The sequence below is a fragment of the Callorhinus ursinus genome, unplaced genomic scaffold, assembly GCF_003265705.2.
Source record: "Callorhinus ursinus isolate GAN/ISIS: 27379988/994484 unplaced genomic scaffold, GSC_fseal_2.0 scaffold10, whole genome shotgun sequence".
Taxonomy (NCBI): domain Eukaryota; kingdom Metazoa; phylum Chordata; class Mammalia; order Carnivora; family Otariidae; genus Callorhinus; species Callorhinus ursinus.
The window spans coordinates 39,915,250-39,936,318 of record NW_027397072.1 but is presented as its reverse complement, the minus strand read 5'-3'; the positions used below and the strand labels follow the sequence as shown (position 1 = coordinate 39,936,318).

Sequence of the window (21,069 nt, the reverse complement as noted above, 5' to 3'; positions counted from 1 at the left end):
CTCATTTAGTAGAGTGACATGACTGGGTGAAATGAGCCTCCCATGAGTATGAAGGGATCTGGGTTTTGAAAGTGGCAGCAGGAAGCTGAGACCCCCCCCCGCCCCCCCAAAAAATCCTACCTCCAGGCCTGAGGTATGAGCAGCCTTCCCTTGAGAGCTGCAGGGAAGCTGTCCCTTGGAGAGTCCAAGTAAGTAAGACAGGGCATGAAGGGGACAGTCAGGAGAAATTCTGGATATAGGGTATGTTTTTCCTATGGAACAAAGGTCCCAGAAGGCCCAGGAAAGGCGGTTCCAAAGTAGAAGAGAGAAATAGAGAAAGTAATTGCAGGGCGGGTTTTCAGTGAGTGGTACTGAAGAGTTTTGTTCAGGGTTCTCCTCTTCCAACAGTGTGAAGAAGTGTATAGAACCTCCGGCAACAGGACGCAGGAGAAGCTGCTGTTTGCTCCTTCCCAGAGGGCACAACAGTATCCTCCGTTTGGAGGAGGGATTCTTGGGTGGGTAGTGGCCAGGCTTTGAAGGAGTGCAGGACACTGGTGCCCATACTAGTTGATTCAGAGGATCTTTCGTTTAAAAAATCAGTAGTTCCTGGTAGCACCCTCAAATCTTAAGAAGTAGTCATGGGGGTTTAAGCCATTGTTTGCTTGGTGTGTAATGACAGAGCTGAGAGTATGGTAGAGGTATTGGAGTTTCTTTCACTATACACACACAAATTTCTGTATGTGTTACATATGTAATTAAAACTTATTTTACAGAGTTTTTGGTCATCAAAACTCAAGATCTTAGTGAAAAATCTAACTAAAGAGATTTCTGTGTCTTCATAGGACATCACAGCTGCCCCTTACGCATTTCAGGATGACCCTTACCTCATACCAACATCCTCTGTGGAATCTGTGAGTGTTCTTATGTAGTTTTTCTAGCGTTATGTTTTATCTTGCTTGTTTGGGTGCAACCACGCATACAGAATTTAGCTTTGGTGTAAAAACCTTTGAAAAGGTAACAGTTTCAAAGTTTTAGAGATTGGCTGTGGAAGGGATTTGGGATTTAATACGTAGGGCTCTTTGACACTGGAGCAGTCCACTCGGTTTCAGTGTACTGGTTTTATGTACCCCAAGCTGTATATAAGATGTGACCTAAAATGTCACACTTGGTAGCAGAGGTGGATATATAATGATGTGTAATTTAACTTCTAATTGGGTTTCTATGTATTGTTGGATTCTTTGAGGGGGAGGCTTGCTGAGGGTACAATTTTTATCTCTTAGTTTAAATCTTTTTCTTTATATAGCGTTCATTTTTATTGGCAAAGAAGTCTGGGGAGAATGCAGCAAAGTTTATTATTAATTCCCATCCCAAGTACTTTCAGAAGGACATAGCTGAACCTCATATACCGGTAAGGAGAGCTAATAGTGGTTTTTCGGGTATTACTACGTATATGTAAATTAAACCACGTTTTCATGGCTAATATTTCAGTAGCCACTTGAATGTCCTCAGTATTGGGTGAAGTCTTTTGATGTGTATGGTTATCTTTGCTTACACTAGTAACTTTTTTTTTTTTTTTCCAACTCCTGTCTGTATTTGCTCCTCATCCTGTCTTCCCTATTCGGCTTCTGTGATGCCAGAATCTTAGGTCTTTACCTCTGTGACTGTTCTTTTCAGTTTTCTTCAGTAGCTTTTCTATCCACCTCTTGAATGTGGAGGTCTTGGCCCAGATCCGTCTACTTTGATAGTCCAGTGTCCTGGTTTCTCTTTAGAGTGTGTCACCCCTTCTGCCTTTTGCTTTGAACTCCAAATTGTATTTCCAACTACCTCCGCGTCCTGTAGTCATGAAGTGTGAATGTCGTGCGGCGCGCTGCGTGTTAGCGATTGTGCTCAGTGCCGGTGTTACAGTGACCAGCGGAACAGAGGCACCTCTGCCCTCCTGGGTTTATTAGTGGAGATAGTAACCTCGGGCTTGTGTCCCAGACTCCTTTTTTCCTGAAAGGCATGCACCCAGGCACAGCCTCCTCAAGCAGCAGCTCCCAGTGACAAAGTAGGTCAGTGTGATTGTGCAGGTGACAGTGCCAGAGTCCCATGTGGGGACAGCAGCAGTGGTGGCCCCCGAGCCCTTGGATGTTTTTAATTAGCAGTTATACTTTTCTGTGCTAATGAGCTCACTTCCACTTGACGCCTTCCATGGGTCCCTGCCTCCCTGACAGACAGCACTGCCACACCTTCCAGAGCTCGTCATTTACATTCCCGCTGTGCTATGATTCCTTCCTTCCTTGCTTTCTCTGTTAGATGCGGAGAACCCTGGAGGTAGAGAAGGACTTCGATCTGTGCCTCCAATGCCTCGCTTTGTGCCTGGCAGAAAAAGGCATTCAATAAGTATTGAAATAAACTAGTGAGTGAGGTAAAATCAGCATACCTTAGTGATGGTCAGTGTTTTTAGAGTGAAAGAAGCTTCAGGACTGAAAGGTTTCTGCCTTTGCAAACCAGGTATACTCTTGACACATTGAAACAAGATTGGAAGGAAAGGAGAAAGGGTAGTTTTTGGCAGGGGACGAGAAAAGTTCAACTTGAGGGTGGGGAAGTTAGTTGGAAACCGGATTCTTTGGATATGAATTAAATATTTATTTATTTTGGGGTGCTTTTAAATTCTCCCTGAGCTAGGAGATAGCTAATTGATCTTGTTTTGGATCCTAGAGGGGTTTTTTGGTTTTTTTTTTTTTTTTTTTTTTTTTTAAGTTCTAGTCCCTTCGAAGATTTACACTTGGTGCCTGGTTTTGAAAAATGAATTGGGACAGTGAAGTTTGATTTTGGTGTGTTGGTGATAAAAGTTTAGTCCTGCTCCCTTTTACCTGTTTGTTGTAACTAGCCATTTTCTTTTCCTAGTGTTTAATGCCTGAGTACTTTGAACCTCAGATTGAAGATATAAGTGAAGCAGCCTTGAGGGAAAGAATCAAACTCAAAAAAGTCAAAGCTTCTGTGGACATGTTTGATCAACTCTTGCAAGCAGGTGACTCAGTTCATTTAAAGCACCCCTAGGAGCGTGGGCTTGGAAGTGGGCTGTGGTTACGTGACCCTGCTGGTTGTGAGCAAAAGTTACAAGGATCTCTGCTTGATGCAGTGTTCATGCTTTTAACATTTAATAATATTTCAAGTTCTGCTTCAGCTCTCCTTTCAAAGTATAAGTGAAATCAGTGAGATGGAGTTGCAACTTAGTTTACTGTGCTCTTGGGCTGTATTGTGCAGCAGATAGAGAAATTATAGAGCCATTCTTCCTTGGCTTCCATTTTTTTTTTTTTAAAGATTTTATTTATTTATTTCAGAGAGAGAATGAGATAGAGAGCATGAGAGGGGAGAGGGTCAGAGGGAGAAGCAGACTCCCTGCTGAGCAGGGAGCCCGATGTGGGACTCGATCCCGGGACTCCAGGATCATGACCTGAGACGAAGGCAGTCACTTAACCAACTGAGCCACCCAGGCGCCCCCCTTGGCTTCCATTTTTAACATTAGGCATGTACATACTGTATTCAGATTTCTTGTACTCTTTAAATATGTTTGGAGACATAGACAAGAAAGGAATGTTTAAAAAGGAAGGAGCACTGAACTGGGATACTGATTCTAACTCTGACACTAATTAGCTCTGTGGCCTTGGAAAAAAATCCCTTAATTTCTCAGAATTTCTGTCTCTCATTCTCTGGCTCTCTGACCTTGATCTGGATGACCCTCTAGTGGAATAGATCTAAACTGCATGGCTTGTCCACTACCAGGGGAAGAAGGTACCTGCAGTGATATCAAAGGCAGCAGGATTGTAAGTTAGTGGACTCCAGAGTGCTGTTCAGTGACTTAGGATAACAAGCAATCAAACAGAGAAGAGATAGGAACTGGACTGAATCAGTGTATTCTCGAACACAAGAAACCTTTACAGAAAGCTGTATTTGATTTGAGAATTTTGGTTTGTTGTCTGCTCTGGCATTGGATACACACATGAATTGCTGATGCATATTATAATTTAGGGAGGCTTTTGCCTCTGCTCATTGAATATGGTAAATGCTAAGACTGCATTCAAGTACTTAGTGCTCAGACCGGTCTTTAGTTTCATACCCTGTGCTGTAGGCACATGCAGGCCTTCAGTAACGGTTCTAAAGACGGCGTGTCAGACCCACAGCTCGGAGTAACAGAACAAGCCACTATGCCGTGGGGGGGATTAGAGGAAGTTTTATTAACAAGCCCCTAATAAGTACCAAACAATTTGCTTGGCATTTCACATACTTAATTTAATTCTATTATGCTCTGTGTTTTATAATCATTTTATAAAGAAAGCTGGTTATTAAGTAAGTTTCCAGGGATACACAGTTCTGAGATAGTAAGATCATCCAGTCCAGTTTCCCTCCATAGCCTCTCTTCTCTCCACTCTGCCGTGCTCTTTTATGAGCTTTTAAATTTCCCAATTGGCATTTTTATTATCAGTATATTTTCTTTAGAAAAATAATACTTCCTGTTCCCTTTTTTTCCCTAGTGTCAAGACGGGAACATAACGTTTTTGAGTATCACTTTTTTTTTTTTTAAAATTTTTATTAATTAGCACAAGCAGGGGGAGTGGCAGGCAGAGGCAGAGGGAGAAGCAGGTTCCCCGCAGAGCGGGGGGAGCCCGATGTGGGGCTTGATCCCAGGACACCGGGATCATGACCTGAGCTGAAGGCAGTCGCTTAACCGACTGAGCCACCCAGGCGCCGAGTATCACTTTTTTAAAAGCTACTGTAATGAGACATTTATGCTAGTATTTCTAGGCAAGGATTCCAGTGAGGGCCTGGATCCAAGTGGAATAGTTCTGCTTGCATTTGTTAAAAAATGGAACTGGGCCAGGGGAACTAAGTGGCAGTAATTTGCAGAGTGTTCAGTTTGGAAACAATAGTTAAAACCTTGAGATCGTTTCTCTGGGGACGTGAGTATGTAAAATAAGTGAGCACGGGGTCAGCGTTGTCTTGTGCTTTAGTCCTTCCTGTCAGACCCCATGGTTCATAGGGATTGTCCCTGTCTGCGTTCCTCCGAGTTGACGTGGAGTGCATACTCATCCATTCTTAGAATGGTGCGTGACACTAAATACGAGCCACGAAAGCCACAGTTTGTAGAAAAAGTGAATTTTAATCCAGTGAGCTTCAGTTCTTTACTGTTTCAATGATTCTTTCCCTTTTTTTCTCCTGCCCACAGGAACCACTATATCTTTGGAAACAAGTAATAGTCTCTTGGATTTGTTGTGTTACTATGGTGACAAGGAGCCCCCAGCTGATTATCATTTTCAGAAAAGTGAAAAATCAGAAGAGTTGGTAATGGATTTTGGCAGTGATTTTTTTTAAATTTCTTTTGATAGTAATAACCATCTCAACGTAAGGCGGGTTCTTATGCCATATGTTAGGAGAGTAGAGATTTGTTCTGAGATGTGATATGGTATAGTAGCTTTGATAAAAAGTGGTTTGGAGGAAGAAAGATTAAAACAATTATTTTAATTCTGGTTTCCTTCTTAAAAATATTTTGACCTTGCCTACCACATGCAGGCAAAGCTTTGACCAGAAATGTTTAGGCAAATTCTTCTTTTGTTGTTACTTACAGTGACCATATGATGTGTAAGGAACAGGGAAAGACTCCAGGGCCCCAGCCCCCCCAAAAAAGGCATACATAACATGGACAGAGAGGAGTGAGCACACTGCTGGGGGTATAGAGCAGGTATTGTGCCAAGGGCTGGCCTGTAGATAGGGAGTCCTATCTTAATTTCTCAACCCAAGAGTTTTATTTCTAGAGAAAGATCCCAAGGACATCTTTAGGTCATGTGAACAAAGATTATATATGTCATTTTCATAATATTCATACACGTAGTTACAAAAATGTGGAAAACTGGATGTCCAGTGGCATGTCATTGGATTATGGTAATGTGATGGTGTAGTGTAGGTCTATTTGGCTGTGGAAAGATGCACCATATATTGGTAAGTGAGAAGATAGGCAGACAATAATATTTCATTTTTATGAAATATTTTCATATGCATGAGGAAAAATGAAAAGTGCTTTTTTTCCGTTTATGTCTAATTTTCCTCCACTAAATATGGAGTATTTACATACAGAGTAATTAAGTCTTTTAAAATGTATAGGCATATACGTTATTTCTGTGTGGATCAAGCTAGATAGAGCCAGCTCAAGCCAGGCTGTGTTTGGATTTCCAGTTCCTCTCTCTGAGCGAGGCTATGCAGGGAACTGGCTTCATCTATCTCCAGGCCGTCAGTTCTCGTTTTAAGTGCTAGCTTTACTTTTCATCTCTCAGTGAGCTGATTTATGCTGAAAAAATTACCAGTTTTTTAAATGAACACTTACTGGGTTTTTTTCTTCACCTTCTGTTGGACCTGTATTTTATTTTTCCGAAGTTTCCCTTGCCTTTCTGGGATTTTAAGTATTCTAAGTAGGAAAATGCATTGCATTGTCATTTTTTTGTTTTATTTCTGTTGATGGTTCATTTCAGGAGGAGGCCGCAGAGGAAAATGATGAGAAATCTAAGAAGGCTGATCATCAGTTTGGAGTCACATGGAGGTATGTTACACATCGTTAGAACCTTGTAGTATGGTTTTTTACGGCACTTGGCATGTTCCCGAAGAGGTGCTCCTGAAGTTTTCTAAAATAAAATTTGTTTTTAGCATACAATACAAATGTGACCTTGGTATTCATATGCATTTAGAGCTCGTTCCATAAGATCTTTACTTCCAACCAGCAGTACAAGGTTGACAATTCATTCTTCATAGCCCCCCCCACCCCATTTCACTTAATGTCACCTTCACATAATGTTGGTTTCTTAGGTAGTTTCATCAGTGCTACTCTGCAATAAGTACCTCCTGTTGTGAAAGATTGGCTAATTTTGTTTATGTAAGAATACACATACACTAGAATGTAGTTCTAAATTAAGGCTACTGGCCAGCAAGCAGAAATACTCAGTGTTTCCAGACAAAAGGTGAGTAATGTTTAACTAACATTTCAGAATTTAAGTTAACTGAATAGAAATGTGTAAGAGAGATTTCACGTGGACATCTGGAGGAGAGCTACCATTAATATCTGAAGTCTTTTGAAGTGATGAATGGAATCAAACATTAAATTTCTTTAGTAGATTTTAATAATTTCGCATAGTGGTTAAGAGCATGGACTTTGGCATACCATCCTGGCTCAAATCCTGCTTCTGATTTCCAAGACCTCTGTAAAGAGGCAGAAGCAAGATACAGCATGGTCTGTATAACATGGTTACATTGATTGATCGATTGGTTGGTTGGTTGGTTGATAGGGAAGAAGGAAGGAAGGACGATGCACCAGAGTGTGACACGTACACGCTAGAATACGAGAGAGAGATTCTGGAGAAACTGCTTGTTCATGGTGGCCTCTGGGGGGTTGTATATGGTTGAGAGAGGGTAGGGAAACTTCGCTGTGTACCCTCTGTACACTTTGCTTTTTGTTAGTATTGTGAGTATATATTTTTTGTAAAAATTTTCAGTCCTGGTTCTGTCATTTAACCGCCAAGATGCAGACCACTTGAGGTTTTTGAGCCTCAGTTTTTCCCATTTTTCAGAATGATAACCATGTCTCTCTCTCTCTCTCTCTCTCTCTCTCTGTCTGGATGGTAGGAATTGTGTGTATGAAGTGCTTGGCACAGTGCTTGGAACATTTTGAACTCACAAGAGATTGTGATAACTATTGGTTTTTTGTGTTTCCCCTGGTTAATTTACTCTTCCTGTGTCTAGGGCAAAAAACAATGCTGAGAGAATCTTCGCTCTAATGCCAGAGAAAAACTCACACTCCTACTGCACAATGATCCGGGGAATGGTGAAGGTAACATTTATTTTTCTATTTTTATCTTTAATTTCCACTAAATCAGGATTTTTCACCCTCAGAATTATTGACAGCTGGGCCAGATAATTTGTCGTAGGGGCTCTCCAGTGCAACATAGAGTGTTTAGAAGCTCCCTGTTCTCTACCCACTGCATATCAGTACTACATCCTCCCCAGCCCTCAGTTGTGACAACTAGAAATATCACCAGGAGTTACCACATGTCACCTGGGAGGCAAAATTTCCACAGCAGTGGATTATAAACTTCATGAGAACCAGGACCTTGTCTGTTTTGTTTACTGCTGTATTCTCAAACCCTAAAATAGTCAATGTGCAAGTATTTCTTAAGTCAACATGTTAGAGGTTGCTTAATGTTTATGCTTTCTCTGTCCTAGCACCGAGCTCCTGTGCAGGCATTAAACTTGTACACTGAATTATTAAACAACAGACTCCATGGTAAGTGTGTTTGTGGAGAATTCCTTTTCTTTCCTTAAGAATCTGTAATATCTGGGATGCCTGGGTGGCTTAGTTGGTTGAGCATCTGCCTTCAGCTGAGGTCATGATCCTGGGTCCTGGGATCAAGTCCCACATCGGGCTCCCTGCTCAGTGGGGAGCCTGCTTCTCCCTCTGCCTGCCGCTCCCCCTGCTGTGGTATCTCTGTCTCTCTCTGACAAATAAATAAATCTTAAAAAAAAAAAAAATCTGTAACATCTTTGAATCCGCAAAATATTTGGATCTTGCCTCAATTACGAGCTCAGTTTTTACCTTTTCATGTAGCATTGGTATTCATTGGCATATATAGAAGCAGGAGGAGAGATCCAGAGCAGGGGGTGATTGTCTAGTGTTGTGGGCACATGGTAAGTGAGCTAGGAGCCACATGTGTATTACTTCTTTGCCTTAAACTGAGGCATTTAGGGGTTAAACTTCAACCCAGATTTTTTGTTTACAGCTGATGTGTACACCTTCAACGCATTGATTGAAGCAACAGCATTGAGTGTGAATAAGAAATTGGAGGACAAATGGAATAATATACTGGTAAGGAGGAACCCTCATTTTATCTTGTGCTGGGCCTAAAATACCTTTTCCTAGAAATAAAGGGGGTGGAGAGAGCATATTTTGCACATTTTCAAGGCAGGTACAACAACGCTGGGCGCTCAGCGGTTGTGTTTACATCCTCCCAGCAACCTTGTAGTTTTAAGTAGCTGTGTCTGACATGTGAGAAGAAATGTTAACTGACCCAGAGTTCAGAAAGACCTCAGTTGCTTTATTTCTCATCATAGTTTTTTAATTACAAAAATGTGTATTAACTGAAACATTTTTATCAGGTAAGTTTGAAAAATTATATTCATTGGATTTAAATAACTTAGGAATAGAAATGTTTTTATGTTTTTACACCATACGGTCTATGCGTCTTTATACCATACTGCTGCTCATTTTACAGGAAAACACTCCAGTTTATTCTAGTCTGTTCTTTTGCTTTAGTAGGCGGGGCAAAGACAGTTGGGACACCTTGATCAAGTGAGGTGGGGTGACTGAATGGGGTAACTTCTCTAAAAGGCAAAGTCACTGGTCCTGCTAATAGATAATTCTTAAATTAGGGATATATTTAGTAATGTTAGACTCAGCCAGAGAGGCAAATTCTTTTTTAGTGTGTAATATTAGTTAATTGGACAAATTACTTACCCAGGGATAAATGAGACTTACGCTTTTGACTCAACTAGGAGCTGCTAAAACAAATGGCTGCACAGAAGGTGAAACCAAATCTACAGACATTTAATACCATTCTGAAATGCCTCCGGAGATTTCATGTATTTGGAAGATTGCCAGCCTTACAGACCTTTCGTGAAATGAAAGCCATCGGAATAGGTGAGTATGTGTCATGTCCCTCATGTCCCTCCCTGGAGGCTGAGCCAGTGCTGGCCAGAAGTCTTAGATGCAGACAGGGAGAAAAGAGATGGTAAACTTTTTGCTGTTTATATAACCTATTGAGAACTTCGATTCCACCATTTGGCACACTTCATTACAAGTATTTAGTAATGGTGGGAGCTCCTTTATCTTCATGCTCTTTATAGCAAATTACAATGTTCTTTTAATATTTTAGGTACTTTTCTATGGATTTTTGGGATAACTGTTCACTTAAGAATTAAATAGTTTTAAATCCCATGACATTTGCTAGCATAATTAGCTATTTGAACCTAAATGTGCTACTGTGTTGTATAGTTTTCTGTAATTAAAGGTTGTTTGGGCCTCAGTTCACTTCAGTATGCTTTAGTGTTCTTGAATGAAGAATTACAGTACAAGTGCATTAGCTATAACATTTACTAATGATATGTCAAGGCTTTCTAAGAGTGTTTACGATCCCTTTCCACTTAACATTAATTAAAATGAGCTACGATAGGTCTTTGTTCAGAGGAATAGAAATGTATCATCTTTTACTTAAATACCAAGGTCAGTGTGTTTTTAGTTTAGTGTGCCTCAGTAAACTGTATTTTTGGACAGCTGTGTTTGACTTATTTCTTATTTTTTTCTGTCAACCTGGTAATTTAGAACCCTCGCTTGCAACATACCACTATATTATTCAGCTGTTTTATCACCATGGTATGTATGACGTTATGTATTAATTTATATAGAAAGCTGACACATTCTCTTATGTTTATGTGATTGTTACAGGCCTCTTTCACTGCATACGATTTAAGAATAGAGAATGCAAATTAACATTCCTATAGCCTGAGCAAAAAGTTATTCCAGCTGGAGGGGACAGGGCCATTAAAGGTAGTAACAGGGTTGGTGTACAATTACAAATGGTACGAAGGTGGGGCACCTGGGTGGCTCAGTCGGTTAAGTGTCTGCCTTCGGCTCAGGTCATGGTCCCAGGGTCCTGGGATTGAGCCCCGCATCGGGCTCCCTGCTTGGCGGGAAGCCTGCTTCCTCCTCTCCTCCCAGCTCAGGCTATCTTCTCACTATCTCTGTCTCTCTCGCTCTCAAATAAATAAATAAAAATCTAAAAAAATTAAAAATAAAAGGACTTTTAAAAAAAAACAAATGGTCAGAAGGTATGTTAGTCTGGAGTTCTTTTGCCCCCCTCCAGAGCTGTGCTTTTCAGGCAAATAGCTGTTAGGCACACATGCCTCTTTAATGAAAGTTAAACGACATTGAAGATTTGTTCATCGAATTAGTGCTGGGTACCCATGTGTGGCCGCCGGCTGCTGTATGCAGTGACGCAGCAAGAGAACATTCCCATTTGTACAGGGACTTGTTGGACAGTAACCTTGACCTTATTTTGAAGCCTTGTAGGAGAACCTTTTGGCTCCATTTGTCACCTGCTTTAGGTCAGCCACTTCCTGTAGGAGCTGTGCTCTGTTGAACGGACTCCAGAGCAAGGCACACCAGAGCTGAAATTTCACCTCCGTCATTTACCAGTTGTGCCAGAAGGGACTGGATGCCCTACCTGAGTGAATACCGTAGGGCCGTAATGATGAAATGAACTATGCCCAGTGTCTTGTCTCTGCTCGGAAGGCATGCAGTAGGCACTCCCTAGTCTGTCAGTTTTTAGCCATTTGCCCCAACCTGAGAAAGAACCCCTGGGTTCAGAAATGACTGCTCCAGTCCTTTTTTCTTGTGGTAGACTTTATATATATAAAACAGAAGAACTTGATTATCTCTATTTTGGTGGACTAATTTTACAAAATCCACATCCTCACCTATGGGGAGGATTTTTATTTTTTAGAGTGGCGGTGGGGGGAAGAGGTAACAGACTTTATCTTGAAAACAGGTAAACAGTTTCCACAATAATTATCTTCTAAAATTTTACTCAACCTTGACGACGTTTTAGTGAAACTAGTGTTTCTGACCCCAAAGCCTGTTGCATTTTTCTCTACCATCAATTATCACTTTGGTTCAGTTGCGTCCTGCTTCCTAAGTAACACTCGGGAACATGGGGACAGACTCAGAGGAGAAGTGTCCGTTTGCCTTACACGTAGGTAAACTGGCTCCCTGCAGTAACGACTTACAGGTATTTACTCAAAGGAGAAAGCCTAAAGAAAGAAAGAAAAATGTAAATTATTACATAATTAATAAAATGATTAGAAATGCCAGCAAATGGAAACATGCTTGAGGAAATTGTAGAAATACATCTGTACCGTCATTAATATTACATTATCACTTGTGTGAGGATAAGGTAGGGAACAGCTTGTATGAATAAGGTGATGTGTTGGGAATTGTGTAGGTGCATTTTATACCTATTAGTACTCAGTTCATGTGATTTTAAGAGGATTTCCTAAATCCACTAATTCTGCAGTTTTTTCTTGGCCTTTTCATCCTGATTGTACGTAACACAAATGATTACTAGCAAAAAAAGTTTGTTTTTCTAAGTATGCAGATTTGGTGAGGTTGTGTGTGTCTCCCACTTCGGTAAAAGTCAAGCTTGAGACAAGATAAAAGAGGAAGGGAAAGTGTGCTGGGAGCACATAGACAAAGAGCTGGAACTGTCCAAGATCATATGGAGAGTTCCCCTCTGTAGTGTGTGCATCTGCTCCTTCAACAAGCATACGCTCTGCTGGCTGTATGCCAGGCAGTCTGCTGCAGGGGGAGGGGAGGTGTGGCCCCTTGAACTGCGTTCTATGTGGTTGGTGGGGGTACAGATGGGACTCCTTATAAAGCCTAATTGCTTTTTCGTTCTGCAGAAAACCCTTCAAAAGGATCATCCCTCATAATCTATGACATTATGAACGAATTAACAGGACAGAAATTTTCTCCAAGGGACCCAGATGACGGTATGCACAGAAATTGCTTGTGTGCAACAAAGAGCCTGCTTTCCTGATTGCCAGTTATTAGAGACCTTATGATAGGACAGGGTTTAATTTAGCTTAGTTGTCTTAACGGTGATTATTCTGAAGAAGCCAAAATACGTGTGAAGCATTGCTCTATGCTTCCTCTCCTAGAGTTTTTATTCCTTTAGGCTTAACTTACACATTAACAGTTTTATTAAGTTTTATTTTTAGGATTTTTATTAATGCTGCTCACTTGAAAATAAATTTTATCCATTGTAACCAAGACTTTGTGAACTTTGATTTTCAGATATGTTTTTTCAGTCAGCCATGAGAGCTGTAAGTACTGTTTCTTGTTTAACTTTTGTTTTTCTTTTTTCCTTTTATCCACTTAAATTCATCTGTAACTCGTGTGGGGTTGGGGGTCTTCCCTGATTCTTTCACTTTCTCTTTTATGTCTTTGGTCCAAATTTTTTTTCTCTTAAATTTTATATTAATTCACATAGCATCCCTGCCTTTATTTATTGTACACATTTTCTTTTTTCACACCTTTGTTCAGATAAGGTTTCAGAGTATTTCATGTTTACCTAATTTTGACTTTTTAAATTGATAATGGTTGTTTTGAATTTTGGTTTTTCATTTTGTGTTGATCAGAAGAAGTTTTAGGCAGTTTCAGGATGGATTAGCATACCCTATTCCCTAAGGATAATTGCTTTCCGAAAGTTCAGTGTGTATCCTTGCATGTTTTTTCCTCTAGGTATTCAAACACACACAACCAGACACATTTCCGTTATATTTTGTTTGTTGACCACAATATAGTATTTCATAGGAGGGAGGGACTACAATTTACTTACCTCTTCTGTGAGTGTGTTTTGGAGTTAGTTCATGGGGTTTTTTGCAAATATAGTGATGCCGAAATGAGCATTCCATCTGTCTTTGACCAGGTGTTTTCATAGGATTGATTTCTAAAGGTACAATCACTAGATCAAAATCATTTTATTTTAAATTTCACATAACTTGAGGTTTGCCTTTTTTTTCCCCCCTCAATCTTATAACTCATTTGCTGTCAACCAGTAATACATTGAATCAGCATGAATATTTCCACAAGTAACTCTTTTTAATGTAATGAGCCACTGTTTGGCTGATAAATCTGAGTGATGCTTACTGTTTGCAAATTTTCAGTGCTCATTTCTCAGAGATCTAGAACTTGCTTATCAAGTACATGGCCTTTTAAACACTGGAGACAACTGGAAATTCATTGGACCAGATCATCGGCGTAACTTCTATTAGTAAGTGTGTTGGAAATAACATCCTTTTGCATTATTAGAGCTTCTTTAAACAACCATTAGTTCTGTTAAGTGGGAGACTCTTGGTAGCCCTCCTGTGTCACCTCTGCAGGCACCATGCCCCCAACTTACAGTACATGTTAATTAAGCACTTGGAAATTCAAGCAGTGGTAAACTGATTTGCCAGACTGAGATGTCTGCTCTGTATCTTTTAGACTATTTTTCTTTGTAATGCTTTAAATATACATATCTTTTTTCTCTAGGCCCTATTTTATATTTTTGAATGTATAGTAGGGTAGGTCCCTAACAAGTTCAACACAGCCTCTTCTTTTAATTTTTTTTTAAGATTTTATTTATTAGAGAAGGGGTGGAGGAGGGGCAAAGGGAGGGAGAGCAGCAGGCTTCCTGGTGAGCAGGGAGCCCAATGCATGGCTCAATCCCAGGACCCTGAGATCATGACCCAAGCCAAAGGAAGACGCTTAACCGAGACACCCAGGCGCCCCAGCCTCTTGTTTTTAAAGGCCAAAGAGACTCCTCAAATGAGTTTGATTTCAGGTAGATAAGAACAGGAACTTGAGGCAGCCTGTTAATAGGCATGTGATGACTGTCTTCTGTGTGCCCATATTCTTGCTTCACATTGCATGCTTTTAAAATGGATGTGATACTCAACTGTTGGCTCACAATGAGCTGAGAGCATGAGGAGGCAGTCATGAATGGCCAGCTGAGGATAGAAGATATTAATTGGGAAGTCCAGAGAACATAGCACCTCCTGAGTCAAGCATTGGCCCATGTAACTTGATATTGTTTGTAACTTATAAATTGATTTTAAATTCTGTGTAGCATATCCTGTAGCTGTGCTGTAATTTAATCATTCTATTGTTAGGGATCTGAGACTAAACCTACCTTTTCTCTCCACTACAGTTCCAAGTTCTTCAGTTTGCTTTGTCTAATGGAACAAATTGATGTCACGTTACAGTGGTACAAGGACCTGATACCCTCAGTAAGATGAGTCATAACCTCTCATTGTAGATATGCTTGTGGGTATCTTTGCTGACTAATACTTTAAAAGTGTATTTGTGTTTCTCTTAATCAGGTATTCTTTCCTCATTCCCAAACTTTGATAGACCTTCTCCAAGCATTGGATGTGGCCAACCGGCTAGAAATGATTCCTCAAATTTGGAAAGGTTGGTTCCAGCTTGTATGTCCAGGCCCATCTCACTCCATTGCCCTACATTTTGATTAATGTTAGGGATGGAAATTTCCATTTTTTTCACTAAATTGAATATATTAGTTAAGGTCTGCTTTATGGTTGCTGGCTCACATTGTGTATAATATTGCATGAGTAAAAATGCATTGAAAGTGACCTAAATAAGTTCCTTTGTGACAGGAAAAGGTGTGCATTTGTTGTGTGACACGACAAAGGGAAGACCAGTGCTAATTACATGGCACACCCTAAATCAAAATTCAGGTCTCCATTCACAAAGCCTTTGTTATTCATCTGTACCCTGCTGCATCATTGTGACTCAGTTGTTAACCAGTCAGTGATATGTTTCTAAGAAATCGGCATGATTGTGCATTTCTGGGTATAAAATTGGCTGCAGAAGATGCTGTGTCTCTGCTACTAGGTGATGGTGATCACAACTTGAGTTTTCTGTCAGCTTCAGGTTTCCATGTCTGAACACTGGGACCGTAACCCTGACCTATTTCACAAGATTGCTCTAGTGATTGTTACATCAGAGATGGTTGACAATTACGAGGTGCTGTAATACAGTGTCTTGCCATATGGAGCTGGTAGCTGCTCCAGAGTAGTCACTTGACCGGGAGCAGGTTGCCGCCTTCCGTCGCTCCTTCATCCATTCTTACCGTGAATTATCCTGCCGGTTTCCTGGAGACCTGGAATAGTGTCAGCACCTGACTTGTACCCACCAAGAACTGTGACAGTGGACAGAGGTCAGCTGGAGAGTTTTGGTTTTACATGACAGTGATCACCTCTCACTATGTTCTTTTTCTGTTTCAAGATAGTAAAGAATATGGTCACATTTTCCGCAATGACCTGAAAGAAGAGATTCTGATGCTCATGGCAAGGGATCAGCACCCACCAGAGGTAGGGTTATATCCAGATTCAAGTTATGTTACAGGGATTACGTGTGCACTAACCAGTATGTTCTCTAACATTGTGGACCTTGTAAGGGTAAGTTCCTTGGTTTCATCTAGGGAGATGTTACGGACAATTCTCCCTAAACCTAGATTTAAATTCTGCATCTAAACATACCCAGCCATTAGCAGAATCCCATTTCTGAAGTCACTTTCATTCCTCCAGTCCAAAACTGTCTTGACAGTAGTAGCTTTTTGAAAAAATTCCCATCTAAAAAGAAAACTCTTAATGTATTTTTGAAGGATGTGGCCAATATTCAAATTATTGACCCCAGAGCAGGGCGGGGTACGTTCTTTTTTATTGCTTGTGTACTATACATGTGATGGGTTCAAATGGTAAAATGCATAGCTCAAAAATGCCACCGCTTTTGTGGAGTCTTCTGAACTTAGATTCTCCTAAAACCAGCTAGGCGGTTCTGCTGACTCTTCAGGGCCTCTCAGCTTCAGGTGGCGTTTGCTGACTGTGCTGCAGATATCAAATCCACTTACGAGAGCCAGGATGCCAGACAGATTGCTCCTGAGTGGCCAGCCAACTGCCTGAACTATATAGCTGTCCTCTTTTTAAGGGCTGGGAGAATGCAGGAAGCCTGGTGAGTACAAAACCACAAGTGTGAATTAGAAGCATTTGTACTTGGATCTCAGAGAACATTTTCCCTGGTCACTAGAATTTTCTGATTTGACTATTAGATGTGTAGTCAGAAAAATGAGTTTTCTCTGGGACTGCAAATACCAACTGAAAAGGAAACTTTTGGAAGACCAGTATAGTATATACATTGTATTTAAGAGAGGACACAGCTTAATAAGGGCTAATTCTCTATTTCTCGCCTGTTTTCTGTATCCATGGGCAAGTAGTCACTTGTCCTGTCCACTTAAATAGAATGATCAAAGAATCTTATTTTTGAAAATGCCTTGGGCATTTGGCTTATCCAAGTATTTCAAGTGCAGGCTGTGCACTTGGAAACTGACATTTAAAAATGGCCTTGACTAGGGGTGCCTGGGTGGCTCAGTCATTAAGCGTCTGCCTTAGGCTCAGGTCATGATCCCAGGATCATGGAGCCCCACATCGGGCTCCCTGCTCGGCGGGGAGCCTGCTTCTCCCTCTCCCACTCCCCCTGCTTGTGTTCCCTCCGTGTGTGTCTCTGTCAAATAAATAACATTTAAAAAATAAAAATATAAAAATGGCCTTGACTAGAACCATCTTTGGTTTGTGTCACCATATACCTATCAGGTGTTTTCATCAGCACTTCCTTCACATACTAATTCTTAGTGTTTGTGAATGGACATTTTACATGCATTCCTTTTTCCAAAAGCAGAGAAGACAACAAAAGAATACTTTGTAGGAGTAGTCCTCGTTAGGTGCTTTTGTTCAGTAAGTGGGGTACTTGTATATGGCTTTTTCAACACAAGAAAGTAACTTGAACATAGGGTTGTCCGCCCAAAATGTGGCTGTTCACTGTCTTTAGGAAAAGCTGGTGAATGAAGGCTTTGCTGCCTAAACTGGTCTTAGGAGTGTAAATCACACACATGGCCTGCTACACTGCTAGTGACAGACCTTTGATGCTCGAATTTGTTCACTCAGAACTCAGGTTGACACACACTTGTTACGAATCAGGCTGTGATGATTGGCGCAGGGGTACGGACCTCAGCTGAATCATGGGAGCTGAATGTCTGTGTTTCACCTTTGTCTTGCATGTGGCAGGCTGCTGGTGAGCACTTACATGAGACTCATGCCTTAAATCTGAGCCTGCTCTTCACAGTGTAATTCTAGGACACTGATCCCGTTCTGGGATCGTAAGAGAGGAAAGAGATCGCACTCTATTGCATCCCTCTCTTTCTGCTGCCCACAGGGTGCATTCTGTCCCTGGGAGGACCGAAGTGATTCTCAAGAAGAGGATATACCCCCCCAGTAATTCTCAACACTGGCAACGAATCAGACTTGCCTGTGAAACTTGAAATGTACATTTGTGAAGTTTGGGAGGGAGTTGAAGCACCCAAGGTGCTTTAGATGTGAACAGGGCTGGGAGCCAGTGCAGCTCACAGACCTGTGTCTTCAGGAACTTGCAGTGGGAGAACAGCTGTGATCATCTGCTCACTTCTGTGCTGTTTATACTTGTAATCTTTCTCATATCTCATCTTGAACAGGAAAATGTTGGGGCTTTTCAAGAAGCATAATAAGATCCCTGGGTAAGTTGAAGTTAAAAAGCCTCCCTGGGTACATCTTGGAATTAGCTGCATGGTCTTAACTCTTACCATGGGATGATTGGAATTTCTTCACATACCTCAGTCACAGTGATTGAGCATTCTTCTGCTCAAGCAAGTGGACAATTGCTTCCACCATCTAGGGCATCCTGAAGCAAGCACTGTTTTTAATCTGTGCTTGTTGATTGCAACACACTGGGCATACACTGAACAACAGATCCTTAATGAAGGCATAATGGATCAATGTTCATTGTATCTTTGGCCCTTTAGTCTCTGTGGCAGTGCCTGAGTGGCTCAGTTGGTTAAGTGTCTGCCTTTGGCTCAGGTCATGGTCCTGGGGTGCTGGGGTGGAGCCTCATGTCTGGCTTCTCATTGGAAGTCTGCTTCTCCCTCTGCCCCTCCCCCCACTCATGCTGCCCCTCTCTCTCTGATAAATCTTTTAAAATCTTAAAAGTCTTCATGTAAGTTTACCTCCAAAGCTACTGTTGTGGATTTCATGACTCAACTTTATAGAATGCTAGGTTTTACTTTGCCTATAAATCTGTGAGGGGGCTCAGGGGTTTAGTTGGGGAATGTTGACATTTTGCCTTTCTTTTACAGAAATGAGTTGTTGAATGAGTTTATGGACAGTGCAAAAGCATCCAACAGCCCTGCCCAGGCCATTGAGATAGTGAAGCTTGCAAGTGCCTTCAGCTTGCCTGTTTGCGAAGGCCTCACCCAGAGAGTGATGGCTGACTTTGTAATCAGCCAGGAACAGAAGTGAGTCCTGCATCAGATGGAGCAGACGATTTGTCCATCTACCCATTCAATGTTTATAGCTTTCTTCCTCCTGAACTTTTTTCCTTGCAAAACACCAGGATGCGATCGCTGTTTATTTCATTTTCAGAGCCTGTAGATTTGGCTCTTGGAAACTTCCCTTTTCATTAGAGCTTAGTGCAGCTGCAGAGTCCCCTCCCCCAAGCCTAAAATGCAGTGTAACCCTCTAGTTTATTTTCCTTACAGGGAAGCCCTGGGAAACCTCACCTCACTGACCAGTGATAGCGACAGCGGCAGTGACAGCGACAGCAATGAAGGCAAATAAAAGTGGGCGAATCAGGAGCAGCTGTGGCCTAGCATAGCTGTTGTACTTAAACTTGAGAACTGACATCTCTGTTCAAGCATCTTGTGAAGAAAATAATTCAGACTTGAACTTCAAAGAACAATAGGTACAGCATGGACTATTTAAATTCCTAATTTGATACTTCCTAAGCCACCCATTCAGGGTTGACCATTTAAACAGAAGCAGCACTACCATTTTCATTTCTGTGGACACACACGGTGAGGATGCAGCTCCTGGCTTCGGCATAAGCTCTGCGCATGAGCAGTGTTTGTTCAGCGGACTTCACACTGCTGTCCAGTGTGGTTTGTCCTCCCGTCAGGGACTTGGCCTTTGTGGCCTGATGCTGTGATGCTGGTGCTTCCTCAGTCTTCGAGAAGGTGGCTAAAGGAGGTTTGGAATACATACATCTCCACTGATACCGGATCAGTAGCCCAATTTAAGGGATATTTTAGAGGTGAGAAATTTGCCATTGTCGTTTAATCATTTCTAAGATGCATAGTGTTTGGGCTGCACGAATGGGATAATGAAGGCTGTAAATAAACACTGTAGTTAAGGTGCATTTGTACGCATTCCCATTACTTTCACACAGCCTTTGTCTCCCCCCTGCCCCCCGACCCAGGCCCTGGGACTTGCACGAAAGTGCTCCCATCTCCCTTGCTTCCCCCTCTGTGTGCCAGCACCTTTAGTTGTACTCGGTCTACTACAAGTGGTCTAAAGTGAGGGCGGCTGGGCACCTGGGCAGCTCAGTTAAGCGGCTGCTTCAGCTCAGGTCATGATCCCGGGGTCCTGGGATCGAGTCCCGCATCGCGTTCCCTGCTCAGCGGGGAGCCTGCTTCTCCTGCCTGTGTGCTTACTTGTGCTCTCTCAATCACATAAAATCTTTTAAAATAATATAAAAAAATAAAGTGAGGACTGCTAGTCAAGAACCTCTACTACTACTGGCATTTCTCTTACCACTATGAAACCATACTGGAAGTGAGCAGGAACCTGCAGTTTACAGGAGCATTCTTGCCCTTCACCAGGGCTTCCGCAGACTGCTTTGCTCATTCCTGGTCCCGGATCTACTGAGGGGCCCCATGAGTCCCTCCCAGATGAACAGCTTCGTCCTTACCCTGCCAGGGCTGCCACTGATGGGCTACTATTTTGTACCCTTGTCTGTTACACGTATCTGTTCCAGTTCTGCTTTCTATCCTCTCTCTCTAGACCTGGACCCAGCCGTGTATCCTCAAAACCCTAAGTATTGGCTCATGTTTTCTCCTAGATTGCCGGTTTAAGATTTCTAATTAAAGGACAAAGGGGGCAGGGAAATGACAGTAATGAGCTATTAAGCATTCATGTGCATCATTCCCTGACATAACGAAGCAAATGAACAAAAGGATAGTTAAGGCTGATTAGCCTTTGATCTTGGTTTACAACTTCCAGGGAGAACCTGGCTTCCTGGAAGTTTCTGTTCACTCTGCTCCTTCCCGTCTTTCCTACAGATGCTTGCTCTCTTCTTGGCCAAGTACTCACTGCAGTCCTTATAAATGTGGTATACTTCTCCCCTTCTCAGGCCCCAACTGAACCCTCACCTTAGTGCTTGGCAGCTACAGAGCTGATAGGACAAAGTCCCATCTGGGCTGATGTCATGAAAATTTATAATGGATTTCAATGTAGTTCAGTTGTTTTAACTGCTGTAGTTACTGCAAATACCAAGTCTAGGCAAATAACTGCTTCAAAGTTTCAGAAAATTAG

General features: G+C 41.7%; 1 protein-coding gene and 1 non-coding gene across 2 annotated transcripts in view; both read left to right on the top strand.

The window, feature by feature from the left end:
- Positions 1-19,894, top strand: part of PTCD3 (pentatricopeptide repeat domain 3) — a 30,079-nt gene extending 10,185 nt beyond the window's left edge. Inside the window, 20 exon segments of the mRNA XM_025868259.2 lie at positions 822-890; positions 1,283-1,387; positions 2,869-2,992; positions 5,189-5,304; positions 6,486-6,553; positions 7,747-7,834; positions 8,227-8,287; positions 8,781-8,866; positions 9,553-9,697; positions 10,379-10,429; positions 12,514-12,603; positions 12,908-12,936; positions 13,780-13,886; positions 14,805-14,883; positions 14,977-15,067; positions 15,902-15,987; positions 16,479-16,627; positions 18,180-18,221; positions 18,837-18,995; positions 19,239-19,894. Of these exon segments, the coding sequence (XP_025724044.2) occupies positions 822-890; positions 1,283-1,387; positions 2,869-2,992; positions 5,189-5,304; positions 6,486-6,553; positions 7,747-7,834; positions 8,227-8,287; positions 8,781-8,866; positions 9,553-9,697; positions 10,379-10,429; positions 12,514-12,603; positions 12,908-12,936; positions 13,780-13,886; positions 14,805-14,883; positions 14,977-15,067; positions 15,902-15,987; positions 16,479-16,627; positions 18,180-18,221; positions 18,837-18,995; positions 19,239-19,317 (1,824 nt within the window). The 3' untranslated portion in view covers positions 19,318-19,894.
- LOC112821333 (small nucleolar RNA SNORD94) lies at positions 17,647-17,784 on the top strand. The gene has a single exon (XR_003207403.1). It is a non-coding gene; the product is annotated as a small nucleolar RNA SNORD94 (small nucleolar RNA).
- Positions 19,895-21,069: the final 1,175 nt, after the last annotated feature.